The sequence below is a fragment of the Pseudorasbora parva genome, chromosome 6 (assembly GCF_024679245.1).
Source record: "Pseudorasbora parva isolate DD20220531a chromosome 6, ASM2467924v1, whole genome shotgun sequence".
In the NCBI taxonomy this organism is placed as follows: Eukaryota; Metazoa; Chordata; class Actinopteri; order Cypriniformes; family Gobionidae; genus Pseudorasbora; species Pseudorasbora parva.
The window spans coordinates 21,257,903-21,280,572 of NC_090177.1; the positions used below are offsets into that span (position 1 = coordinate 21,257,903).

Sequence of the window (22,670 nt, forward strand, 5' to 3'; positions counted from 1 at the left end):
GCATGGTTCCTCTGTGTGTGAGAGGTTTGGAGCTGTGGATGAAAGGATATTGTTGATGGTATTGAGTTAAGCATGCTGTAATTGGTGTTTTCAGCTTGCGTTATTAGTGTTTACCCTATTTAACTGCTACACCCTAGAGGACATGGCTGTATGTAGCACAGCAGAAGTAGGTGGGTGTTACTGATGCGCCAGTGACAGGGAACATAAGCGAGTGGTTAGCAAGTGTTCTGTCAACTACTAGGTCCTTTTTGGTGTGATGTCATGATTATCGCAGACATGGGAAATTGTGTAGCGTTTGGCTGTTCCTTTAAAGTCTGAAGATCTGATGGCTGCCTTCTTCCTTCCTCCCATGAGGCGCAAACATGGCTGCTCAAATTTTGAGGCCAGTTGTCATGTTTTCTTAACACCCCTCACACTCGCTTACTAGAAGTCTTATATATTTTTCTTTTTTACCTTTTCTTTCTGTTATTCACTCTTATTTATACTACCGTTCAAATGTTTGGGACTGGTAACATTTTGTTTTTGACAGAATCTCTTATGCTCACCAACTCTCAGCTTGTGTGTGTGTATGTATATGAATACATCATTTTTTTTTTATAAATGTAATTTCTTCCTGTGATGTCATAGCTGATTTTTTTTTAGCAGCCATTAATCCAGTCGTCAGTGTCACAAGATCATTCTAATATGCTGATTTAGTCCTCAAGTAACATATCTTATTATTATCAATTAAAAACAGCGGTGCTTTATTTTGTGAAAATCATATACATTTAGTCAGGATTCTTTGAATAAAAAGTTCTAAAGAACTGCATTCACTTTAAATAGAATAAATTTTAATGCGTCCTTGCAGAATAAGTTTCAGCCCTAATTTAAAAGAACTATGTAAGAAATGTATTTTAATTCATCATAAAATGGCCCTGATATGTCACTAGACATTTCGAAATCATGTTAATTTCAAATACTTATATCACTGACAACAGTAGTCCGGCCAGGATATATTCATTTAAAAGTTGTTGTTTCCGCCCTCAACTGATGATGATTTTGACATGTTGTGTTTTAGCCTTAAGCTCCACCCTCCACCTATCGACCAATCACAAAGTCAGTAGTGTTTCTTCATCCGGGTTGCCAGATCTGCTCTAGTTACCACAGCTGCAGATACAAACGTTCCTGCTGGATCCTGCAGCCTATCTGGCAACCTCCAGTCAGGGGGAGGGGGAGAGGGATACACCGCACTATAGTCATTTGAAAGTGATTGCAGTACCAGTTTTGGCCACAATCTTACATACACTTTCTTTAATCACCTAATTTTAAAAAAAAAAAGAAAAGAAAAAAGATTTTAACCTCCAGTGACCCAATGGTGTAGTTGTGAGTGAATAGATTTCTTGTGAATAATGTTTTGGCTGCACTCTTCTGCAAAATGAAAAGTAAATGGGAATAGGAACCACACTATGTTGAAGTTTCACACATGTAAAGCATGTTAAAATAATTACATATGACTTGTGTGCTATATATTCCACATCTTGTGATCAATCAATCAAAGGGCAATCAATTTTCTTTTTTTGCCCTTTTAGGAGCTCCCTTTTTGTTCAGCTGATAAAATCAAATTAATATGGGGTTGGAAGGTGTAGGGGTTTAATAAATCATGACACATCGTTTTTTTTGAGGTGACATGACCTTTTAAGAAACCATTCTCCTCTCCATCCTCCTCATATTCCAGAATCCAGATGACCTCAACTCATTGAAGCTTTTGTCTTGTGTTTTAACGGTCCTCACCATTGCTCTCATCTGGCTCTCAGAGAACTGCTCATGTGAAAGCAATAAAACTCCAAATGCTGTCACTAAAGACACACCTAGAGCTGTAACTATGCATCTATGCATAATAGTTACTCATCCTGAAGGTGGACAGCAGTTGCTAGAAATGTACAATTGGCAGTCATGAAAATGACATGGGGCCTTTATTGTGCCCTGACTTGTAATCAGTCATTGTGTGGTTTATATGAAATGACCGGTATTAGAAAAGAAACAGGTGTTCTGGGGACATCAAACCTGCTGTAATAGTTTGATGGGTAGTTTACACCTGGGAACTTGCCTGGGCAGCTCCTACAATCTCTAAATCCTGTTCATTGAGCCATGTGTCAAATATAAAATAAATGTTGTAGGCCTAAGACTAGAAACCCTTTGTGATAACTTTGTGAATGCAACAAGTTTAACTGAAAGGAAGACTAAGCAAACAATAACTACATGCTATGTTAAAAGAGAATCAGTTGATCAATATACAATGAACAGCAGGGTGACAGTGCGGAGGAGAAGGGCGGGTGTATAATACACATTAGTTGTCATTAGCCATAAGAAACTAGGTTTTTTAAGATGGGTGATAATGAGGGAACATCCAAATAGACATCATCTCCCAAGCCGAACACCAACTGCCAAGCTTGTCCTTCCAGTTTCAAATCTCTGATAAATATTTAGCTAATCTAGACCGCCTACACAACCTGGTATCTGGAAGCCATCTTTAAGATTTTGGGATGTTCACTCCATATAAAAATAACTTAAAAACGAACTTGCAAATCAGACCTGATTTATTTGCTCATTAGAGAATATAACTTATTGGGATTGGATATGGCAGCCTAGGTAAAAAATATATTAAATTATTAGCCCTCTATAAAATATTTTATTTTTCAAATAGATCCCAAGTGCTGTATAACGGAGTAAATATTTTTAATTTCTAAACAATAGTTAATAAGAATTTGAAGTGTTTTTTTTTAATATATAAATAGTGCTAGTGTCTTGGCAGTTGTTGTTGGGTCTTTAGAAACCTTTCTCATAGTTGTCTTTCCAAAGTGTTTAAAATGTTTCGCTTTCTGCCTCTGCCAGTCTTGTGTTCCACCGTGTGGGTCTCTTCAAACTTCTTGAGAATTACTTCTCACGGCAGTTCTTGACACTTGAATATGCTTTAATGAACGTATCCTTCTCCTTTGTGAGCATTCAAAATTATTTTGCTCAAATTTAAACTAATTTCTTTTGTCTTTGCCGTGATGACAGTACATATTATTTTACTGTTGTGCATACTAATCCTCAGCTTAGATTGCAATTTAAAGGTTTAAATGGTTAAATATGTAAGTCATTGGATAACTGGTTTGTCCCGTAGCCAATCAAACAGATCATTTCTTAAGGGGGCTAATAATGTATATATTTTTAAAATATTTTTTTATAAATATTATTCAGGCAAATTGAGATCCAATAATGATTTCTCCAGAGGAAATATATAATAAGAAATACTGTGTTAATTCCATTACTCTGTTAAACATTACTTATTTATGTTTAATAAATATATATTTGACAAATAATTTTAATTTGGGGGCTAATAATTTTAACTTCAGCTGTAGCAGTTTAATAGGCCTTACCTTTGCAAACATGGGTACATACACAGTTAGCTGTTGTATATATTAGGGGTTAATGAATCCAGTTTTTCAAGGTATCATTATAAAACATACAGAAGGAAGATCTTTATATAAAGACCAGGCAGAAAATTAGCAGAAATTAGCATATCTTTTGGTCAGAATGATCAATGGGACTGACCACTTTACATGTGAGCAGTAGGCCAGTGCATGGTGCCTTGTTATTCACAGAGCTCTCTTATTCTACGGCCTTTTTCTACGTTTCAAATGAGGTGGACCCCCGACCTGCTCAGTGTGGTGTTCCTCCAACAGGTCACTGGGCTGTGTTTGACATTGGGTCTCAGCATAGAAACAGAGCTCTACATTCAGAGAATGTAGCCTAATTGTTCTTCCCTTTACCCTTATGTTAACCCATATCCCTTCCCAGGGGTACTGCAGTATTGTGCTGAAAAGGTGGCAAAATGCAGTGGGAACAGCGGGAAAATGCAGCTTGTTCCAGAAGATTTTTCCAACTTTCTCCCTACTGGCAGTGACTTAATGGTGGATGTTGCTGAGCTGATGTATTGTGGGTTGTAGTCAGTGCTCTTAAAGGGTTAGTTCACACAAAAATGAAATTAGTCATTAATGACTCACTCTAATGTTGAACTTCCGCGTTTGTTTTCAAACCTCAAATAAAGATTCAAACGGTCATTAATCAGCGTATTGATTCATGATTTGGATCGCGTGTCAAACTGCTGAAATCAGATGACATTAGGGATCCAAATCATGAATCAATACGCTTATAAATGACCGTTTGAATCTTTGAGGTTTGAAAACAAACACAGAAGAGAAGACAATGCTGAATAAAGTCATAGTTTTTGCTTTTTTTGGACCAAAATGTATTTTCGATGCTTCAAGAGATTCTAATTAACCAACTGATGTCACATATGGACTACTTTGATGATGTTTTTATTCCCTTTCTGGACATGGAAGGTATAGTGTGCATACACTTAGATATACGCTGTCAGACTAACTATAAAATATCTTAAACTGTGTTCCGAAGATATGAGTCATTAATGACATCAATTTCATTTGTGGGTGAACTAACCCTTTAATGCCCTAAGATTATAACTGGATTGCGTAATTGGCCTTTTGAAAAATCTGATTGTGTATTGCTGTTAAAAAAGTAATTTCAAATACATACACAGTACCATTTAGAAGTTTCTGGTTGGTAAGATTATTAATGTGTTTGAAAGATGTCTCTCATGCTCACCCAGACTGCATTTATTTAAAGCTGCAGTCTGTAGTTTTTCCTCTTTGTCGCCATCTCTGTTTAAAAACTGCAATTGCAGTTTTTCACGGAATTATCAACTTTACGTGAGTTGTGCCTCAGTCGGCACAGTGCGGAGGAATCCAGTATATGAGGAGACTGTGCAGCTTTCATTTACCGCGCCGGTGACTCTACTGTTTGAAAGTATGACTGACATAATAATGCCACCTGGACAGGTAAGTAGCTAACATCCACTTTTGTTCTGACCAACTAAGGGGGAAAAAGCATTGCAAAAAATCACGATGATTAAATCTGACGATCGTTTATTATATTGCATCAAACCATGCAAAGTATACTTTTCCCAAATGTTAATGTTAACATCAGCAATGCATGACTACATTTAATGTTCATTAGAGCTAACGTTACCAGTAGTTCAGTTTCCATTTCTGTGCAATGTGGAGTAATGTTAAAGGGGGAATTGCTTTCTCTCAGAGCTAGCACAAAATAATGGATGTGTAGCAAAACGAGGAAAGCACAACAAAGAAAACTCCGTAATGCAATGAATTATGCAATAAAGTGTGCTACTGTTACATAGCCTAATTCAATAATTGAAATTTCTTACCTGTCCAGCAGGGAGAAAGCTGAAAAACCCCTTCAAAACACATAGTTCATGCCACCTTTAAAAGCCCTTTTTATCCTTATTTTCGCATTGGCCTGGTTGAAGTCTCTTCCTTCTGTAGCCTCTCTGAATCCGAAGACTTTTGCATTTTACAACGGCTGAATCAGACATGGAGCATTATAACTTGCTAACCAGGACTCCTTCTTTATGTGTACACACGTGATGCAATGACGCAAATATATGCTAGAAATTCCTGCGGAAATCCACTAGTACTGGAATTAAAAACATTATTACTAGCTTACTGTTGGAAATCGAGCTACGGTAAACAGATAGTTTTGAACACTGGCTGGTTATGTACTTGCTCAAATGTATTTTGAATGATTTTTTACGCCAAAAAGTTACGGACAGCAGCTTTAATGAAAAATAAAGTAAAACAGTAATATTGTGAAATTATTATTATTACAATTTAAAAATAACTTATCTATTTGAGTATATTTTAAAATGTAATTTATTCCTGTCATGACAAGTCCAGTCTTCAGTGTCACATAATCTTTTAGAAATCGTCTAATATGTGGATTTGGTGCTCAAGAAACATATTATCAATGTTGCAGGAAACAGTTGCTGCTTAATATTTTTTTGTGGAAACTGTGAGACTTAGGCTTCTTTAATGAATAGAAAGTTGAATAGAAAAAGAACAGGATTAATTAGAAATAGAAATCTTGTACCATAATAAATGTCTTCTCTACCACTTGATTTATTTAATCAATGCACCCTTGCTGAATGTAACATTGCTGAGCTTGATTTTATTCCGAAATTGGAGTTCGATTATGTAATTTACACACTGCGCTTGGCTTTTACTGTCACCTGCAGGTCTGTGAGGCAGACGGACATTCCTAAAGGGAGGAGAGAAGTGCAAGCTGATGAGAACCAGCCTTGCAACTGATCTCTTTTGTTCTCTTTGTCTTTCCATCATTTTTTTCCCTCTCTCGGTGCAAGATTTCTCAGTTTTTTGGGCTAAAACTTCTAATTACAAGCGAGGAATTATTCAGGAATTTCCCTTAGAATGCATAACCGAGAAATAAAAGTTATGTAGTTATGAAGCAGCGTTCGGGGAAACTTCCAGAAATTGTCTGCACTGTAATAAGAACCACCCTAATATAATTGTCATTTTGAGCAAAAATTTCGACTCCGTTCCAAAATTCCATTGTGGGCTCCAAAGACCCGAGTTAAACCCGAGAACTTGCCTTTTACGAGCCCATATCCTCACAGAGGACGAGTCTGCAGATGAAATCAATTAAAAGGTGCTGGAATGTGTGGCCAAGGCCTGGAGCTCATTTGAAGGGGCGGTGCGTTGTTCAGGGGGGGGGAAGCAGAGACTGAGGGGCTGAAAGTGGGTCACGCTTCTCACAGCTGGCCTCACTGTCGCCACGACATAGAAAGATAACAGCAGCTGGCTACACTGGGGGAACCCTAGATGAGATGAGCCCTGGAGGTCTTTCTCCCTTTTCCTCTCTGCTTCCATTGTGGTTTTATTTTTATCACTCACCACCCACAACTCAGTATTGCCTTTCTTTCATTTCAGCCAAGATTAGCTTGAAGTTGAACTTCTGATGATTTTGTGCGACGTGGATCACGCGAGCTCCTCGACGCATGCGCACGATTTGTTCTGCCGTTGAAAACTCTACACTGTTTACACTGTCAGGCGGAAGCCTCGAGTAACAATATTCAGTCATCCTCATTTTTTTTTTTCAGTAAATCATTACTATTGGTCAAGCTTCACATCTGTCATTGGGTTTTGCAAATATTTAACCAATGAAAAATATTAAAAAGAGGTTTTGACTAAATCTCATAACTCCATTAGAACCTCAAACTGTTGGTAAAACCTCATAACGCCACAGCTCCTCCATCATGAATGAAGAGCTGCACACATTTTGGACCATCTCTTCTTGTTCGCAATGCTTTGTCTACATATTGTACTGGTATTAAAGGAAATAAATAATATAAGAAATGTATCTTAAAAAATGAGCCAACTAGGTGATTGTTGGCCCATTTGGACTTATAACAAACCACATTGAGCAAATAGGTTGAGGTTTAGTAGTGTCTTTTTTCCCCCTGAGTGCATTTCCAATCTGATACCCCGCACATTCCAGGTATTCACTGGTCAAATATTGTTGTTAATGCACCAAAATGTACATTTATCAAAATTACAAGGCAACATTTCTTTTTGTCTATTTTAATACTGTGTCTCAATGAAACTAGGAGCAAGTCCAAGCAAACGTACCAGAGATAAACAAAAGTCTTTGTAAGTTCAGTGTGTCAAAGTGTCTTGGGAGTATTGTTTTGGAATAAACCAGGAGGGTGTTCACAATCTAAATCTATATCCTGATTACAGCCCCAAAGCAGCAGTACATGTGTACGTGGCTGCATGTTGCTATTTGTTAAAGCATGCTGGTTCCTATTTGCTTCCATCCAGTGTTTTTCCCACTGCCTGTAAAGCAGATACTTCCTTGAGTGAAAAAAGTATGGTGTGCCTTCCATTCAGCTCTCAGCCTGGAGGGTACGGGTGAACATTGAACGACGGTGATGTATGAATGATTGGTTTTTAGCCTAATTTCTTCGGAATTTCCATCTCATTAGAAACTGGCCCCATTTTGCAGAGTTGTTCATGAAAATTAACATCAGAGGACAAACTTTAGAGAAAAGATCAATTTTTTTTAACCTGTGAATATGCCTGGATGTAAAACACTCCTGTCATTTTTAAATGCCCAAGACAAAGCGCTAATGAATGAGAGGGAAGTTTCTTCCGTGTTGGCCGGTCTTCTGGCTGGCTCCCATCCCTTGTGGAAACAGCATTTGTTATAACGGGACTATGGCATTTCGAATGACTGCAGTGGGATGTTGGGTTGCTTGGCTCAAGGAGTCCTGGCCGATGCACCTTTTTGGGATGCTCCTGATGTTTGCAGTTGGGTGCAGGCCCAGAGGAACAAATAAAGGCCTTCTTCATTCCCCACCATAGACTCCGATGCTCTGAAATGATTAACAGTCCCCCTTGATTTGCACCTTCAAAAACTTGTCAGTAGTTTGGCTGTGCGTTTGGAAAAAAACAGGGGTCTGAATTAACAATCCACATCTCTGTCTGAAATATTTGTGCACTTTCAATGAAGCCAAGCTCTGTGGGAAAAGTTGCCTGTGTACTCGGTTCCCCCCAACGACCCCAAAACCTCCAATTAGAGTCACACACTCTCCTCGCGGTCACTCGCTACTGCTTTGTGATCGTGTGTTAAATTTAGATGCTGAATGTTTTTAGTGTTGCTTTTTATGTACAGTCGGTGGCCTGAGTGATGAGCGTGCCCTAGTCTGGTTGAAAGATTTAGACCTTAGGAAAGCAGAGTCCCATTGATGGCTATAATCATTTAACACTTTAATGGGACGAGCTTCGTGTTATGAGAAAAAATACAGATAGATGAATATATCTTTCAGTATTTGGTAATTTGGTAAGTTTTTGTTCGTTTTTATTTTGTTCATTTGTTGTCGTTTCAATTTATTTGTTTTTTGGTTTAGTATTTTAGAGCTGCCAACGTTAATGTGGTATCATTTTAAAAAGGTTCAAAGATGATACATTTCTGTGTTATCTCTGTCTATTGCCATGTTCACATGTACCGGTAATACCGTGAAGGTTTCAAGTAGAGGTGCACCGATTGCGTTTTTCTTGGCCGATTCCGTTTTTTTTTTTTTTTTTTTGTAAGTGTGTGTGTGTATATATATATATACACACACATATAAACAAGTAAAAAGTAAAAAGAACAAATTTCAAACAACAGGACAAATAAATGCTATAGAATAAATAGATATGAAATAAAAACAAATTATTAATTTGTTTACAACATTAGGGTCCTATGAAAGGTTTGTTTTTTATTTCTGTGTTTTAGTTTTTCTGGTAGTCAAAAGAAGCCATAAAACAATTTATTTTTAATCATTTTTTTGGATCAGTTTCTGTGTATATGCTATAGTTTCATGAAGTGACTCTCAGAGCAGCCATAGAGAAGTTTGTGTTTGTGATAACACTGAGCGTCATGTATGCTTTGTGTGTGTGTGTTATAAATGTATTTGCGTGGCATTTATTAGCACAACATGTAGGATTCATATTTAAATAGTTTCCTTACGTTTTAATATTCACAGACACTAGTCTATATCACAATGTGAATTAAGTTTACTGACCTACATTTAATTTATTCATCGAAAGTTTTACAAATTCCGTGTTATACAGTTAATTTCCGTTTTTACAACTGGATTCCATCTGTTTTTTCTGTATCGTGAAAATCATGAAGCCCTGGCTTAATAATGTGCACTCCACTTGTAAAGATCAGTGGTATGCACAATGCACCGTCAAATTTATTTTCTCTCCAGTATTTCATAGTTTTTAATTATTTCACATTACAAATGCTTTGATTTTAAGTTTCATTAACAATTATATTTTTTTTGTTAATTGGCAGTCTTGGGCATATATACATATAACCAACTAGATCTGCATGTTTCCATTGTCAGCTGTGCCATATTTAGAAGCCCTCTCTTATACAGTTCTCTTCCACTCCTGATCTTCTTTTCAGGGCTTGTAAAGTTTTATATACTTTCCACTTTCTATCTGTCGTCCCCCTAATGATGCTGACCGGATCTCAGAGAGCTTAACTGGTGCACTGGAACAAAGCATAGTTCTACAAGCTTGTTTTGGAACGGATAAAAAGTCCTGGATGTTGACTTGCCTTGTGTTTATTGGATCCTGAGAGCGGTCCTGAAGGAGAACTCACAGCAAGGTTTTAAGTACTTTCTTGTTTATGGTATAGGTGGTTGCTTTGAAGAGCTCCTTTTGGCCAAATTGTATGGGGTTATTCACAGAACCCATTCTTATGTAATTTTGTGTTTTTTGTTTTTTGCAATAGTTTTTGAATGTTATTAATATGAGCTAGACTGACGCTAAATGTCTATTTAGATCATTTATTGTACTCCATCTAGCTGTTCTTGAATTCTCGAACATGTCCTGTGTGAATGCCCAGTCATGTCGAGAGAGAGTGGTTTTATTAGGGAAGCGCGACATTATCGACAAGACATCGGAATCGGCCCAGAAATTGAATAATCTGCATTGGTCCGATATGAAAAAAATATTCCAATATGCCTTGCAGATAAGATAACTTATTGATTATGCGCCTGTGACATCTCAATAGTTGCTAGTGTGCAGAAGCGTTTTATTTAGGGGGTCGCTGTTTTTTTTCTGTAAAATAAAATGTAAATGTTTATGTTTATGAATAAATAAAGCATTAATTGATATGATCTAAAATATGATTACATTTTAAATGTTTTAAATATACAGTTTATTAATTTGTAATAAAAAAAATTCAAACAGATAATGAATAACCAAGGATCCAATGTGCTCTTTAGTATTTTTATCATCTGAATTCTGCCATATGTTCTTCAATTGAAGTCATGCCACCTGCGCATTAAGCCACACTTAAGTGTGCGCTAGAAATTTAATTGTAATTTAATACATATTTATTTAATTATTTATATTTTTTGTTTTACCTTCATTTATATAATTGTTATATCATCATCATTTGGAACACAGCAGAGTCATAAATGTCCTCTGGGAAAAAAATGGCGTTTGGGGGTTAAAATGCGTGTTATTTTGGCAAGGTTGCCTGCTAAAATTTGCATTCATAATAGTCGCTTAAACAATGGTATGGAAAACAACCTGCAGGGAGAAAAAAACGTGGACTTGGCAACCCAGTGCAGTTGAGCTCTGTTGACATTTGACAACTAACGTGATGCGTCGCTTCGTTGCTCTGATTGGTTGTAGATTTATCCAATTGAGAGGTCTTTTCTGGTTCGGTTGAAACACACCCCATAATCACAGCCCAACAGAGCAGTTTCAGACTCATTGAAACATTGGTATTTTCTACTTTCTTTAGGCAATATACAATATCACTCAATAATAATATTAAATACTATGGTAATGCTGAAATGAATCCTAGCCCTGCCTGTCGTGACATTCCCTTCTCTGCCTTCAAATAACCTTATCATGGTAAAATCTACATATTGTTCCCAACAGAATTATTGTTTAGCGTAAAACATGTAGATTAGTGGACAGGCAGTCGATTCATTAAATGAGCCTTTTCCTCACGAAAATGATTTATTCAGTGTAGTGAAGCCTCTTTTGCATTGACATCCATTCAAAAAACAGCCTCTGGCCTTCTTTCCTGTGTACTGGCAGCCGCAGCGTTACCGTTAGCCGTTACCTTTTTTTGGCTAAAGGTTGCAGGCTTGTCATCTAGTGGCTTTGTGAGAGATGCACCAATTGTGCAGCCTTAAAAGGGAACCGGCAGTTTTTTTTCTTTTTCTTTTTTTTGGGCGATGCTTTGTCAGACTTGCATACAAACTGCATGGCAATAATGTTACCAAGTCCTATTAAACATAGTTATACAACCCTAACCTGAACACATTCATGCCCCCTGTGAGCTACATTAAACATTCTGTGTAAATGCATCTAAATGCAACTTCAGATGCAGCTTTTGTATTTCATATGCATTGCAAAGATGAATTTCATTCATACTAATTTCATTTGATTGGTTACAGCGCTATTGTTATTATCATTCTAATTGAATGTGATTACATGTAAAAATTTGAAAGTAAAGAAGATACATACATACAATTAAATGGGTAAAAAAACTGCTTTATGAAGGTAAACATGCCCATAAAAGGCATATAACTTATTGGAAAAGATAATTTCTGTCACTGCTGCAAACTGACCACCTCACAGAATATGAAAAATATATCAAACATTTAAGGAGTCAACTGTCCACGACAGGTACCAAAGGGACAAACACAAATTAACAGTAAAATATTGTATATTATTGTTATCGAGAAAAATATCAAGGTATCATTTTTAAATATAATATCGCACATCCCTATTCTGAATTTGTTATTTGAATTTGAAATAGAAAACCGCTTTAGAAGGCAGCTCAGTATGTTTTAAAACAAATCTAAAGACAAGTGTGGTCAGATATACCAATTTGACTAGATAGCTTGATTCTCTTCAAAAGTTCACCCACTTTGTCTCTGTCCTCTCTATTGCCCATGGGGATATCGTCTTACATCAAACAGCAGTTGACACACAGTTGGAGAAGTGATGGTCCGAGAATGGAGGATATGGTCCAGCTTTCTCAGCACTTTCAAAAATGTAAAGAAACGTGACGGATACTATGCACATCCCTCTTCTCTCTTGTGATTGCAGTCACATCTTCTCCCCCTTGCAGCTTTTCCCTGGTTTCCTTTCCCAAAACACCTCTCCTCCTGCCAAGTGTGCAGAGAGGTATGTGTTAGAGAGGGAAGGTCCTGCAGAGAATCACAATCAGATAATTACTGCTGTTCTCTTCTGTACTCGACTGCTACTTGAGATACAGTGTACAACGCAGTCATTGTACTGTTTTAGTAAAACATTGACCAATCAAAAAGAAAGCCCATATGCCACGATGTCCCTCTTCATGGCCACATTTTGCAGTCCATTTGTGTTTGGAGCTCTGTGCTTAAAATAGGTCCAATATTATTTTAAGCGCAGAGCTCCAAAGGGCTGCATGATATTGGTTTAGTTTTTCTGCGATTTTATATATTGTTCTATTGAAACAAAATTAATCCTCCTAGGATGATTGGGGAGAATTTGTATGGGAGTGAAATGCTTGTAAGGATGCTTGTGTTTAAATCTTTCCATGTAGCAGTTTTGTCTGCAAATTGTATCTGGAAAAGGCCTGTGGTCAGTTGTGGAAGTGGGCCGCACCCACAGGCGGTATTGGAGCTGCAGTGTTTTACTGGGGGACTGACAGACTAAGAATGGTTTAAATACAGCAGCGGTTTTGCTGAGGATCTCTGACTTCTAGCTGAGTGGACCAGTGTCAGCAGTAGGGCAGGGCCAGATTACCCACAGTCCTGAGGCGATTCTGCGGTTTACCTCAACATTCTCATTAGACTGACTGTGCAAAAATGCGCTTCTGATTGTCGGGCTCTCCCCGGGGTTAGACAGAACTGATTCATACTTCTTCCTACCACCAGCAATGAAAAGACCTCTATGCACACGTCGAGAGAAAACATCTCTCGGGTTATAAAGAGCCAAAGTAAACCACTGTTTGTGGGCCGCATTTGGGAAATAAACAAACATAAAGCACCTATGCTGAAATAAGTGGGTTAATGTTACAGCAGAATGAGTTTTCTTGGAATATAAAGCAGCACAGTTGTGAACTTGGCATGAGCCTGCTGCGTTTCTGTGTTGAACCAGCTATCTTTGGCATTAGGAATGGTAGTTTCAGCAAAGCCTACGACCACATCCACAATGTTTTTCTTCTAAAGGTTTTGTCCTGTCACATTGACTTAATTCATAAGTGGTGCATCTAGATGTTCCCCTCAACAAAAATGGACTTATTATTGCTGAAGCATTTAGTGGTTGACCATATGGGTTGTTCAGTGGCTGGTATCTAGACGAGATGCTTGATGATGACTGATGTTTGCTCATTTCAAAAATAGGCCAAAAAAGATAAAACTGTTTATTACTATTATTCTTTTTATGAATTTATTGTCATTGTGGATTATCAAGTCATCATATTTTACATAGTATTTACTTAATTTACTCAAAAACCCATAGCCAATTAAAGTGGTATGAGAGAAAATTACCAAAAATTGTTAGAAGAATTGGTCTGAGAGATGTATTTAATGCTTGAAATTTATTTCTCTGTTCCAGCTCCAAAGACATGCAGTCCGAAGCAGTTTGTTTGTAATGACCAGGTAACCTGCATCTCCAAAGGCTGGCGGTGTGATGGAGAGAAAGACTGTCCCGACGGCTCCGATGAAGCCGCAGATATCTGTGAGTAAACCGGTTTATCTGCCTCAGACACGATTGGCATGACATCATTACATAAAGATAAGATATGATTCGCGTTATCATGGCAGTGCTTAAATATTTTGGCTATGGCTTGTTTTGAAATGTTATAAACTGAAACCAGCCCCAGATAAATTCACTTCCTGTTTTTTTTTTTTTTGTGTGGCAACAAGGCTCCACCTAGTTGTTTTTGGAAGGAAGAACCGTCCAACTAGTGGACAATTTTATCTCACAATAACAATACAGTTATTTTGGTTTATCTGTGTAATTTGCTTCTTTGTTCTTAGTTTTAAAACAGTACTAAGTAACTTTTCAACCTTCATAATATATTTTCAAGACTCTTGTGATGATACATCAACTTACAATAGGTTGAATGACACGTCTGCCATAGCTTGATGGGGTCTGTATCGTTTTTAATCGTACTTTTACACTTCGGGTTTCGGGTAGTAACCCGAGAACAAAAAGAACTACACAATTCGACTGCTTTACGGCATATACATCACTTCCACCAACACCCACACTTCCTTACATTCGGACGTGCGAGCCCAACTTTGTTCGTCGGATAATATAGTCATGTCCGAAGCAGCAGAGACAAATAAGAAAGAAAAGGTTTTGTTGGAGGAAAGCAATAAGAGGAAACGAAAAGGTAATGGGATTAAAGGCAGGACAAGGATCAACATGTGACCAGCGTTTGCTCGTTGGCGTGAGCTGAAGGAGTTGTGACCGACCGATGCTGTCATGCTTGTTATGGTGATTACCTACTACTAAAACATTGAATTGAAGTATCATATAGATTCTGTAAAACGGTAACCAATAGACTACTATAATGACACTGGCTTGTAAACGTGAGCATTGCGATTATTTGGCGTTTGAAAAATATAAAACCCATGAAATTGTATTCATATGACATGCTGAAACACATGCCACTGACTGTACCTGGGATGAAGACATTTCACACGCGACGCCAGAAGAACACCTGCATGTGAACTCCTCCTGCAGTGTTCAGGGGAACTGTTAGGTCTGCACCAACCCGCGGCCCGCTTTTATGAAGTTATTTGGCCCCGCACCGCACCATTGTATATATTTTTACAACCCGCTGCGCACCCGCGACCATTAAATAGACATACGGGGTCCGCGGGTTATGAGATGACCCGCGCATTACTAGAGCCCCTTTCACACTGCACGTCGGACCCGCAATATTCCCGGAACATTGCCGGGTCTCCTTCTGTGTGAAAGCAACCACGTCCCGAAATTGATTCCCGAACTGAACCCGGGGTTCGATCCGGGACGAGCGCTGTGTGAACAAAAGCCAAAACTAATGCCCCAATGTGTACGTAGGTATCGTGCGACTCCTAGAGCTTGTTTTTTCAATAATACAACCCTGCAGTGCCAGAAGAGCTAGTCGGTGTTTTAAACGCAGAGAGTGTTCGAATACAAAAGAAACTAAAATTAAACAAGCAGAAATGTGCGCAAACTGGACACAAGTTGAGACCACGGAGCTCCTTACTATCCGCGCTGAAGCTGAGATCGCTCACCATTATACATCACATCAGGATGTCACGTGACAACTCAATCCGGGACCGTTACGGGTTGTGTGTGAAAGCGCACATATTACGGTATTTCGCTGGCAGTGTGAATGGACCAAATCTAGCGGCCCGGGAACAAATGCCGGGTCGCATTATCCATGTATTTGCCGGAATCGCAGTGTGAAAGGGGCTTATCTCAGGTGCTGCTTTAATAACAAACACAATATTTTATAATAAGGATGATCATTTAAATTAAACTAATTTGAATGAAACAAATGACTTTTTTTTGTTACAATAGGTTCATTCAACATGTAAATAGAAATGGTACAGAAATTGAATAATAAAATGCAAAAATAAATACAGCATAATCTTCACTGTGTGAATTAAATATAAATATATTGTTATTAAAGCTACAAAAGTGATTCAGTCACAAGCAGTAAGTTGTTTTATCTTTCAGGTTTATCAGTTTGACCTAACGTACGGATCCATTATACTGATACACATCCGCTTTACTCTTAGCTGTTTACTTTTACTTGAGATACCCAATTGTGTTTACATAAATACGCCGCATGATAGGCATTTTGACATGATTGCTTGTATATTCGACCATTCAAGTGCAATAAGACGAGAAGGAGAACTGAATTCCCAATTGCATGCTGCCAGAAAGACGCTTCAGCTGTGTCCGTCAGTGCAAGCACCGCGTTGAGATCTTTTTCACTACTTATACTGGATGTTAAAAAGAGTTATTAAGCACAATGTCTCAAATTAGTGATCGCCTTCAGAGAGGGGCAGCTTTCCATGCGTGCACTTCAGCTGTGAGTTCTTCATCATGACTTATTGTGCATAATAACTCTTTTTAACATCAAGCACGTCCTGCTCTTCATTGTTCCATTCAGCCATTTCATCACTCTAAAGTGTGAAGTGCTGTGCTACACATATATATTTACATACCGAGATGTACACAATATTGCAAAATCTCTGACGATAGACATTTTGTACCTTTACCACAATATATATCGTAATACAACCCAGCTCTTAGTCCAGCTTTTGCATTGTTTACGGAAATTGCTGTCTGATGAATTGGACAGCAAGGTAGAGCTAAGAAATTTAAAATTAACAATTATTTAGGGACACTTGATTAAGGATGTACTGACATTAAAATTCTAGCAAATACTGATAAACCAATAATTATGGCCAAGACATTTTTTAAAAGGAACTTTATGTAAGAAATGTATTTCAATTAATCATAAAATGGCACTGATATGTCACTAGACATTAAGAAATCATGTTCATTTAAAATACTTATAACACTGACAACAGTAGTCCGGCCAGGATATTGTCTTTTAAAAGTTGTTGTTTCCGCCCTCAACTGATGTTGATGTTGACATGTTGTGTTTTGGCCTGAAGCTCCACCCTCCACCTATCGACCAATCACAAAATCAGTAGTGTTTCTTCATCCGGGTTGCCAGCTCTGCTCTAGTAACCACAGCTGCAGATACAAACGTTCCTGCTGGATCCTGCAGCCGATCTGGCAACCTCGAGTCAGGGGGAGGGGGAGAGGGATACACCGCTCTAAAGTGAAAGTGATTGCAGTACCAGTTTTGGCCCCAATCTTACATACACTTCCTTTAATAGATGATGATATTACAATTATATACGTCGTGTATGTGTTTTTGTCCATATACTAAAGACATTTTTTTCTACACGTTAACAAGCGCATCACAACAGTATAATATTGATTGTGGATATTAATTTTGAGATTTGCTAAATATTACATTTAACCTAGTTGTTGAAGGTAATTAATGAATCGAATATTAATTGTCAAAATAAATCGTTGTTTTTAAAGATTACATTTTAGTGAGCATTAGATGACCGCTACTAAATATCTGATAAATTATCATATCTGTAATATCTACTGACGCCTGATAAAGCACAAGTATATCATGCAGTTTTGATTTTGATCATTGTGAAACGGTTTTATGATTGACCATCACCTCCGAATAGCCGTGAGCATTCATTGAGATCAATGCCAAGCAGTTGTTTCCGATCACAATACAGATTACAGTCAAAACAGTTCAATGATCACAGTTTAAACACTAAAGATTTTATTGTGCAAACAAACTAATTATCGTCGGCTAGATGTTTTACATAAACTAAACAAATGATATTCAAATGGCGGACCGCGGTCCACATCTGGACCCTGGAATGCTTTCAGCACCCTTTTCCTATTTCTAGTTGAATTGAGCAGTGTCAAAACAGCGGTGCAGATCACACCACAAGCACTCGTTTCGTTGTATTTTTTCTGGTAGTGATATTTCAGCGCTATAGTTTGATCTAAAGCCAAATGCTTAACGCTTAAAATCAATGTCAACTCAATGTCGATGTCAACTTCCATCGCAATGTTTTATTGTTGACCTCTTCTGATGCCACTTTGGTAGACACCACCCAGCCAACCCTATAGGCCACCAAAACGGGGGTTAGCGGCAAACACAGACTACAAAGTGTGTTCGAGGGACGGTCTATGTGTCTCTTCTGAGTGATGGTACTAATTAAACTGCTCTGTTTAGTCTGCCTGACTGCACACAGTCCTGTCCAGCAAAGTGATGTGAGCTAATCTCAAACGCAAAAACAGGAGCCCTGCTCTTTATATATAGCACTGACTGACCGGCTCCTAAGTGTTTACGCACATGCAGGCCTAATGAAGCCGGTTGTACCACACCTTACTTCACATCTGTCACACAACCCAGACACCCTCACAGCAGGCAGTCATGATGGTTCCACCATCAGTATTTGTGTAATGCTTTACTGTCCAGCAGGAGAACAGACAGAGCTAGTTAAGTGTTTACATATGACCTTCTGTGCGCTAATTACAGCCGCCTTTTCATCCTCACAGGCTGACAAACAAACTGCAAACATGCTTTATTTGCCATGTTTACTAATCCATGTTTGCACCTAATAGAGTTTATTTATTTAGCCTCTCGATATTATATTAATTTCTTGGTGGAAATTTTGGGCTGCTTTTTCCCCCTTCTTTTTTCTGTTTCTTTTAAACACTGATGTTCCTCTTAAAGGGATAGTTTACCCAAAAATGAAAATTAGCCAATAATTCACTGACCCTCAAGTCATCCTAGGTGTATCTGATTGTTGCAATGTTGGAGGCTGGAAACGGCGCACATTCAAAGACTTTATTAAGTAAAACAAACAAAACAAAAGTAACGTGGGTAGCCACTCACGGACGACTGCCACACACACACAAAATAAAACATTAACAAAACACAATGTAAAGCCTCTCTCGTCCTTTAGTGGTGTCGCTCGTCCTTATATGCCTCCGAGCTCCCTCATGAGAGGACTCGCTCTTCCCACGTCTCTTGCTCGAGTACCTCGCCACAATGACATTCTTCTTTCAGACGAATACATTCAGAATTATATTAAAAAATGTCTTGGCTCTTCCAAGCTTTATAATGGCAACGAATGGCTGTTTCTGTTTTGAAGTCCATAAAAGTGCATTTATCCATCATAAAAGTAATCTTGAATTCACAAGAGACTTGCGTTCCAGTAAGTTCCGGTGACAAGTGTGGAAGCGCAGGTGATAGAGCAAAACAAAACTCGGTTCTAGCGAGAACTAGCATGTTCTCACCAGAGCGTCCTACGTCATACGCTGGAACACCAGTCTCTCGTGAACGCGTATGACAGTTAGTTTAAATATGGATATTTTGTTTTACACAAACATAGCGCTTCGTTTTAGAAGGCCTTTATTAACCCTCCGGAGGAAACTGAAACATCCATTCACTGCCATTATGAAGCTCAGAAGAGCCAGGACATTTCTAATATAACTCTGATTGTATTTGTCTGAAAGAAGAATGTCACATATACCTAGGATGACTTGAGGGTGAGTAAATCATTTTGGTGTGATCTATCCCTTTTTTTTTTCTTTTTTCTTTTTTTACTCTCCTTTAAAACTAAAGTTACTGGGAGTGACCCATGATATCTTATGGAAAAACTAGTAATGCACCAAAATTTTGTTAATTTGTACGTTCAATTAAAGACGTTTTGGTACTTGAATTAGGATATTTGAATTGTATTTTGTTCATGGGGATTTTGGTTCTTTTCAAGCGATTAATTAAACTAACTGCAGTAAATATGTATAGCAATGAGCCGTATCTCAATATTGCGGTCAATGATTGCGGATTGACGGAAATTCCCTGTTTGGGGTGGATCTGCTAAATGAATTGCAGAAATGCACAGTTTGATGTTATACTGTGGTACTTTGACTTATACTATAGTACTTTGTTGTTACTATACTTCAGTACCATGGTATTCCTAGGTGCCTCAGTAAAAAATGCTGTTTGTTCATATCCAAGAAACCACATTTAACAGAAACATGAGTTAAGTATCTTATCAACATTTTGGACATGGTGCAACATACTACAGTTGTATTTTGGATGAGTAAAACCATGGCAGTTTAGGAAATATACCATATAGTACTAAATATATATATATATATATATATATATATATATAATATATTAGTACTATTGTATATGAATTGTAGTACCTTTACACACATTACATAGTTACATCTAGTGCAAGTACTATACCATGGTTCCACCACACTACTTTTTTTGTTAGCTATTACTAAAATACCATGTCAAAAATGTATGATAATACCCTGGCTCTTTTTGTTAATGTCAGTCTCTGTGAAATTAATTGACAGGATGCACAGCTCCCCTTACAAAAAAGTACTGTGGTACCATGGTACAGTCTTGTGTTAATAACATGGTACACAGTGGACTATGACACTAAATGTTTACAATATTCACACATCATTTTACTGACATGGTTATCCACTTTTCTCACCAAGTTTCATCTCTTCCAAGAGAATTATATGAAATGTCCAGCTGTAGTTTAAGGGCTGTGACGAGAAATTCACACAGGACTCCTCTAAATGAGCGGGACATCTAACACGCTCCTGGGCGTTTGAGAACGAGGTCCTCAGAGCACGTAAACATCAAAGAAGTTTTCACCCGCAAATAAACGTTGTGTTGCGATCCCACCATCTGCCGCTCAAAAAGCGCCACTAATATAATTTCAAGGGCGCTAATGCAGTTTGGCTGAACACACAAAGGGGCTTTTCATTAGACTGAAGCTCTGACCTTTTGATTTATCATGATCTGTTTCTGTCAATTACACGCATTACACACTTAATCCTCTTTGTTAAAGCAATTTCCAACACTTCAAATTCGAGAGAAAGGCATCTACCGGCTGTCAGCATTTCAAATGAGAGTGCATGTAAATTTTTGTCTTAGTGTCACGTCTAATCCTGGTCTTAACTGTCATTTTGTTATTAGAGCCTTTGTGAAGTCACTAGGCGGCGTCTGCCGGATGTATCTCCACATATATTTGACGACAGGATTGAAGGGATAAAATAAGATGGTTTGCAGAAACTTGTTTATCAGTCGTAGTGGTTTTAATTCAGACCCAGTCTGGTGGCTGTAGCTCAGGGTTCAGTTGAGACTTGTCTTGTGCTCCTAAGGTGTGTGTTTGAGGGTTTTCTCATGTTCTACTTCATCTCTCTAGTTCAGGTTAATTTCTAACTAACAAACTGAGTTCCCGCAAGTGCCCTGCTGCCAGAGCGCATAAATCTCTTTTTCTCTCTCTCTCTCTCTCTTGTTTCACTTTCTGTCTGGGTGTAAATCATCAGTTTTTTTCAGCAAACCTGGCGCCAAATGTACGTCTTGTTTATATCTGTAAGTAGGTCAGTATATCATTATAAAAGCACTGCGATAAGAGACAAGTGCACTCCTGTTCTCTCTCTCCTTCAAAAACTGAAAGAAGATTGGGACGGGTATGGAGATGTTATCTATCACAATTTCTAGCGCACCTGTAGTGAAAGTCAACTGTTGCATCAAATCTAAATGTGAAGAGAGAATTATTCTGAGCCAGCCGTAGAAGCATGTCATAGTGAGTTGTGCGCTTTTTCATTTAGTCTTGTGTCTTAATTGCACGACTGTTCACAGGTGTCTTACCTAAGCTGCAATTACCCTCCAGAGGTAAAGACAGACTCTCACAGTCTGGCTGTTTCAGGGCATCACGCTTGCACGCCCATGGAGCTCATCTGACTCATCTTTCCCAGGCAGACACAAAAAAGCAAAATGAGATATCAAATTCTTTTTGTGACATCTTTCCAGTTTTGTTCTTCTCTCCTCTCTCATTTGCGGCTTCTCTGTGAATTTCTTTCTGTGTCTTTGCTTTTAATTTTACCCTTTAGGTATGTTCCAAACCCTTGTTGCGAGCCACCTACCTAGATGGCATGTTTAGGCACCATTGGCTGTTCCGATCTGTAGGCAGATAATTTATTCTGTTTTATAGGGATTGTTAATTGTCATATCTAGACAGTAAAAAAAATGTGGTTGTCAGAAATGTACTGCAACAAAATATGGTAGCGTAGCAATTTTAATTTTAAGGTAAGAATGCATATTCGTTAGCTAAATTAATCATATAAACATACCAAATAACATTATATATTATAACTTTATACTGACACACCCCCTTAATATGTAGATGTTAAAGAGAAAAGCCACATGATGAACCAAAGTTCTTCACCTAGAAGTAGATTTTCCACAAGCTGTGTTATACAAATATAGGTGCGCACATCATAAAAATGAAAATCTCCACCGTGGTGACACGCATGATAGTAAAATTATTCAATAAACATTAATATAACTACATAAGATGGACATAACAAAACTAAGAAACTACAAATTACAGTTTATCACTGTCAATTCTAAGAAGAATTGTTCTTTTTCACTTCCGCAAACTTAACTGTGTTTTACTATAAAATAACATAAAATGTACTATTATTTTATCACTATATTTGTAACTAGCAATTAATCAATTAACAGGTTTTACTTTAGCATTTTTCTACGGTAATTACCTTCAAAATAATGAAAATATCTGCTTATCACTT

At 37.9% G+C, this 22,670-nt stretch overlaps 1 protein-coding gene across 2 annotated transcripts in view; it reads left to right on the plus strand.

Moving 5' to 3' along the window:
- Window positions 1-22,670, plus strand: part of lrp1ab (low density lipoprotein receptor-related protein 1Ab) — a 120,490-nt gene that overhangs the window by 6,554 nt on the left and 91,266 nt on the right. For both annotated transcript variants that reach the window (XM_067446096.1, XM_067446097.1), the window contains exon 2: window positions 14,040-14,162. In XM_067446096.1, coding sequence (XP_067302197.1) covers window positions 14,040-14,162 — 123 coding nt within the window. The remainder of the gene's footprint in view (window positions 1-14,039; window positions 14,163-22,670) is intronic.